The sequence below is a fragment of the Drosophila melanogaster genome, chromosome 3R (assembly GCF_000001215.4).
Source record: "Drosophila melanogaster chromosome 3R".
In the NCBI taxonomy this organism is placed as follows: domain Eukaryota; kingdom Metazoa; phylum Arthropoda; class Insecta; order Diptera; family Drosophilidae; genus Drosophila; species Drosophila melanogaster.
The window spans coordinates 26,131,190-26,137,654 of record NT_033777.3 but is presented as its reverse complement, the minus strand read 5'-3'; the positions used below and the strand labels follow the sequence as shown (position 1 = coordinate 26,137,654).

Here is a 6,465-nt window from a genome sequence, read left to right as displayed (position 1 = left end):
CCCATGTGAACTAAAATATGCCTCTGCGTGACATTACTTATTTCAGTAACACAAGAAGCCAAATTTTGGGTTAGCCTTAGTTAGAGAATATTCAAGGCGGAATTTAGGTGCTAACTTTACCTTACGACGTCCGTTATAAAACGCAAAGCTAAAAACGTTAAGCACGCCATCTCTTACGTTTTTCAAATGTAGCGCCACTGTTCTCTACATGTAAAAAGCGAGACGTCAAAAGTTAAGTTGTAAGGGTTTTACATAAGCTAGTCAACATATAACATCCAAATTTTTATTTAAAAATAAAAAAGGGAAAAAAGTGTATTAATATTATGTGTTCTTGTCTTGTCAATTTAATTTACACCAAAAAGCTTCGAGCCTAAGTTACAAAAGATGCCTGATATGAAAAGTATTCGGTCAAGGCTTTCAAAAGCTTACTAGCCTGGCGCGAAATTTAAAATACCAAAATGCATTACAGCCACAAAAAATCTATAAAATTGTAAAATAACCGATTTCTTTAAATTATATTTATTTGGAAGAGGAATCTTATTTTTTAAATATCTTAGTGGAAACAATAAATTGTTTAAAATATAACCCATTGAGACAATAAGGAACCCCTTAGCTACTATATAAGCTATCACATGCGAACTTAACCTAATGGATTGTGCGACAACTAAATAATAAATAACGATCTTAATGGTAAGTCTATGAGCTCAAGGGAGTGATCGGCATGCGCCAAGCATCCTTAATCATATCCCCCGCCTTTTCGGCGACCATGATCACAATGGCATTGGTGTGACCAGCTGGGACATTAGGTAACACAGAAGCATCAACAACCCGCAATCCACGGATACCGTGGATCCGCAGTTGGGCATCCACCACTGAAGTATTATCCGTTGCAGGACCCATTTTGCAGGTGCCTGATTGATGCTGCAAGCTGGAGCCATATCTTCTTAAGCAGCATTTCCAGTACGCCTCGCTGGCGAATTTCAGGTTCTCGCAACCCGGAAATGGGCGGTCATGGAAACGAGTACCCATCTTCGCCATAGGCTTCGATCTAGAAAGCTTTAGAATCTGAAAATGCCAAGGAAATTAATTATGTTTCGGATTCAAACAGATTAATCCTACCATTTCGATTCCCTCGATCATGGCCCTCACATCATCCGGGTGCTGCATGAAATTGGGTTCCATACGGGGCCAGTGGAAGGGATTGCGACTGCGCAGCGATATTCTGCCGCGACTTTTGGGTCGCAGGAGCACTGGAACCAGACCAAAGGTCTCCTTGCTCTGCAGATCTCCAAACATGTAGTCGTAAAACTCGTCGGTGATGCCCAGCAAATTTCGCATAGTGCCAAAGCGATCTCCACTTAAGGATCCGGCTCCTAGGACCAGTTCCATATCAGGATAGTCCTTTGCTATAGAAATTTCATAGGATTAAAACAAATTTACACATTTGGTCATGATTCATGCGTACCAAATTTGGAACTGGGAGTCCGCACAAAGGCGAATGCTTCAGCTCCACCTGGAATTGTATATGGTCCCTGTCCTGCGAAGATGTACCTAAATATGTCCGAGGGATTCAGCAGTCGAGCATCGTTTACCGTCGAATCATTGACCACGAACACAAGACCATTAAGTGTTATGTGATCCTGTAAGTTGTAACCAACTGGCAAATCCTGCATTACTGTTATGTTGTGCTCCCTAAGATGCTCTGCTGGACCGATCCCGGATAACATGAGAAGCTGGGGACTGGCTATGGTGCCAGCGGAGAGGATCACTTCTTTTCTGGCCCGCACAACGTAGCGTTGACGTTGCTTAACGAACTCCACTCCAGTGGCAGTTTTAGTGATCGGATCAATTATCAGTCGGGTGACCCAACTTTTCATCGAGATATGAAGATTCTTTCGATTCACAACTGGCTGTATAAAAGCCTTGCTCGTACTGCACCTCCTGCCATTTCGGATGGTGGCCTGCGATCTTGCAAATCCCATGAGGTGCTCTCCATTTGGATCGGTAATTTCGTAACCCATTTCCCTGCCTGATTTTAGAAAAGCCTTCAAGAGTTGTGACCTGTAGTCCGTATACTGCACATCCAACTGGCCATTGCGTCCATGATACGGGGATTTATACAGCTCCGGTATTCCAATCCTCTCCGATTTTCGAAAGTATGGCAACAACTCATCGTAGGACCAACCTGAGTTGTTGGCCGCCGCCCACTCATCATAATCCCTTCGATGACCGCGTGTATATAACATAAAGTTGATCAAACTGGTGCCACCCACGCCACGCCCCTTGGGCCAGTTGCAAACGCCTCCCTTTAATCCTTGACAGGCGTGCTCCGTTGGCTCCGCCTTGTATCCCCAATTATATCGAGTCATTTGGGTGAGAGCCGCTGTCAGAGGAACATCGCTGATGAATGTCTCCTGATCACCGGCCTCCAGGAGCAGAACACTCGCCGAGGATATCTCGCTCAGCCGATTGGCCATCACACATCCAGCACTTCCTGCTCCCACGATGATGAAGTCATATTCCGGCAGGAATCGTGTGGTGTCCGGGATCCTATTGTTTAGAAAAGAAGTCTCGAAATCACGAGCCAAATCCACAAGAAGTTGGGACCAGGTGACTTGAATATACCACAGGCAGATAATCAGCACTCCACAGAATCTCATCTTGGTTTAACCTGAAAGGTTGAATATTGCGTTTAAAATAAACAAAAACTGGAAACAGTTTTTACGATTGCATGTGTGTTCAAAATCTATATTATTCTTCAGTGAAACGAATTTTAGTGACAACCTTGTTAAAAATAATCGTTATTTCTTGCGTGTTGTTAAAATGTCAAAAGCGCACTTTTTTAAAAACTTTTTGCATTGCTGCGACATAAGTTTTTTTTACCACATATATATAAACATTGTTTATGACTCTGTTTTTAATAAAAAGTAAAACTTCCTACTCAAAACATTTCAATTAACGTTCAGAAAATAGAAAGTCAGAATATTCTGAGGAAATTAGCATTCCCATGCGAGTGTCTGCGACCTTGAGAACGATTTCACTTTTTTCCTTTTCATGTTCTGAGCCCTATTCACAACCCGATGCACTCCGATTCATCCTGAACGTGTTTTGAGCTCAAGTTCAACAGGTTTTGGGGTTACAAGAAAACCAAAATCAAAAGTGCCAATAAAAATAATGACTTGGCAAAAGGAGCGAAATTCAGTTAATGCTAGCCAACCGGTTCGTGGTCAAAACAAAACTAAAATGAAGAAGAAACCAAATCAAGGCAAACATTGCAAATAAAATCAAAATAAATCGATCGCGAAGACGCAGCAAATATTTAAGCGTTGACCCATAAACCGCACACGGATGTTCATAAAAAAAAAACAATATTGCTCAAAAAATCCTCAAAAAAGGTCGAAATTAAATTACTTTAAGTTGTGGGCGCCAAATGTTTTTTTATGCAAATTATCTCAATTTGGGAATTTTCGAAGCGCCAACAAAAATTGCACAAATGTTAATAAATCATTTCAATTAACCTCAATAAAGCCGGCAAGTAGTTGAATGAGACGATACAGTAGCCAAGTTGAAAACTGGTTCATCGATTGCTTAAAATAAACCACAATAATGAGATTCCACGACTCTGTCTTTGTTCAGTTAAGTTCTATTTCTTGGCCATGGCCTTGTAGTCGGATTCACTCGATCGGTTACGACGATTACAGAACTACTTAAAGCCGGTTTCACTTTGGACACGCCTTCCGAAGGGCGATGTATTCATTAAGGTTCTGGCTATCAAAATCACTCCAATCAATGTGGGTCATTAAGCCGAACTTAATTGGCTGAGACGAACGGGCTAAAGATCTTGATAACTATAACATGAAATTTGTTAAATCTGATTCGAAAAATAATTATGTTTATGAGTAATTAAGTTGACCATTAGGAAGTATTAACAAATTGCGGTTAGGTTGCTCAAAAATTATCTCAAAACGAAATCATCCAGCTAATTAAGTTGATATTGTAATACAAGAAATTTTATAAATTAACTTTTTAAGTTCAGAAAGTGAGAGTAATATATAGAAAATATACGTATATTTATATATATCTTTCGGTAACTAATACTATTGATTCCAAATACCGAGGGTGAACAATATTTTCCATTTAAGCCTGCAACACAGATACATTTCATTAGCCAAAAACCGCAGAACTGCATTTTTTGTCGGTCTAGCAACTTGACAAGTTCTCACAAGAAAAAACCACTTGCTAAATGCTTATAAAGTTTACGTCAGTAGACCAGATTGAAACACACACACACGCACGTTGCAGCACCGATTGTCACAAATTCTCTTATGAAATTCTAAACACGTTTGCCAATGCAAAATCCATGCAAATCGATTGGCTATAGAATGCACTTACGAAATGCTCTGTATAAAAATGGGCCACTAAAATTCACAGATACTCCGGATCGATTCACCTATTCACTTGACGAATGCGCATGCGCGCCCGCTGATGTCCGGCGCTTAAATGAAACGTTGCTGCCCGGCCTGCAGCGTTGAAGCCTATGCGAGATCAAAAAGTAAAAAAGTAAAAAAAAAAAGTTTCAAAAACTGAGTTAACAACACGGGTAGCTGCCGGGCTAGTCGGTCAACGCGCTACGTTCGAGCGATCACGAAAGAAAGATACAAGATACATTTGAGCGCCGATCCACGATGGACCATTTATTTTCAAGTTCATCGGGTGAACTTGCAAATTTTTTTGTCCGATTTACGAGCTATTTTTGGGGAATTTGCTGCATGTTGATTAGCGCCACGCTGATCGAAAGATCGTAAGCCTAATCATGCTGGACAAGTCGATGATCAGCGATTTGTCGCCGACTTATTAGCGCAGAGGTGCGAACGCTCAAGTAGGTGAATTAAAGTGCTTCCGCTGTTTACGGTTTGCGATCTTTGAATTAATATTGGAACCACAATAATGGAACGAGTCATTGGACTGCCCCTGGTGAAGTTCAATGTCAAGATTTGAATCGCAGAGACGCTTTTCCGGCTACGCTAGCAACCTTACCAGATCGTCTTGGTTACATGGGTCTGCTGATCATTAAGATGGCATTCAGGGGATTACAAATGCTTGACCCAGACTCATTTGCATACGAACAACAGCCAAATCGTTTCTTTAATGGGCAACTGAACACATTTTTTTGGCTTTAGCTCGCCCGATTTCGCAGTTACTTTCACAATACATTTTTTATCTAATTTTTGGCGATTTTGGTGAATCGTAAAATCAGTGACCTTGAGTACAATACATATGTTTCTTTTTATAGCTACAATCTGAGCATATGGACATGAATGCATTTTGCATTGCTTTATTCGATATTTGCCCAGCTTTTATGCATATTCATTTGGCATGACTCGGCGGCAAGTGTAAAATAGCCTGGCTCGTTCATTTCTATGGAGTTCAAACACGTACTCCACCAAGTGCTCAACTACTCAAATGGTGACCTGATAATTGATTATGGATCAGGAAACAATACGTCTTGCTAATTAAATTTTAACTGCCAAACAAAGGGTATACATGGATAATTGCAAATCTGGAATTTCCAAAAAGTAATTGCTCAGGGCAGAAAGTGAGACTGCACTTTTTGAGATTTTTGTATGAGATTAAAAAAAAAAAAATTAAACAAACTATCTGCTTATGTGTTGCACATCTCTCAAAAGAACCTTCTCATAATTAGCACAGAATATATGAAATGTTTGCTAACGAATTCACATTTTACATACTTGATTTGCAAATTAGCAAACTCAAATAGTTTCCAATGCCAACGCATAGTGTAAAAATTGGCTCAAGCAAACAAGTAACACAAGTGCATTATTCCCAGCAGTTGTGGTGCCAGTGCTAAAGTTATTTATAGGCCAGCTACTTCAATGGACTCACTACTTATATTATAAATTTTAATCACTTGGACAAACACTCCCCAAACGCACTTCATGAACGACCTTGTCAAGGCAACAAGCATACAAATCTGAGTTGATACAAAAAATGCTGGCGATTTAACGCTCCGCAGCCAAAGACAACAAACGGTGGCTGCTCAGACGGATATCAAATAATACAAATTACCAAATACGAATCCGAATCACGGCATCAAAATAAACCAAATCAACAGTTTCTGCACCGCTTGCCGGGTGGGCAATAAAAACTCTTCAGTGTCAAGTGGGCCGGGTCGCCCAGCACTTGGGCCCCATAAATCACGTGTCTCAAACAGATGAAGTCGTGACCGGAGTGCGTAAAAAACCCAATAAAACAATATAATGCCTGTAAACTAACAATAATAATAGCCCCGCTGATGGAGCACCCGCAATGCCATAAACGCATCACGATGATTGACCAACGTCACCGGCGCTTTGGAAAAATTATGATTTTGCATCTGAGGGCTGAAATTGAGCCGAGTGCTTTGAGTGTCAAGAGTGCGGTTAAAAATAAAATTTAAGAGCCGAG

The 6,465-nt window shown here is 40.6% G+C and overlaps 1 protein-coding gene across 1 annotated transcript; it reads right to left on the bottom strand.

Annotated features, from left to right (window-relative positions):
• Positions 1 to 506: 506 nt before the first annotated feature.
• CG6142 (uncharacterized protein) lies at positions 507 to 4,501 on the bottom strand. The gene is made up of 4 exons (NM_143209.2): positions 4,393 to 4,501; positions 1,466 to 2,671; positions 1,120 to 1,406; positions 507 to 1,065 (listed from the first exon to the last, which is right to left on the bottom strand). The coding sequence occupies exons 2-4, from the start codon at positions 2,658 to 2,660 to the stop codon at positions 697 to 699; spliced, it is 1,851 nt and encodes a 616-aa protein (NP_651466.1). The 5' UTR covers positions 2,661 to 2,671; positions 4,393 to 4,501; the 3' UTR covers positions 507 to 696.
• Between the last annotated feature and the right edge of the window lie 1,964 nt (positions 4,502 to 6,465).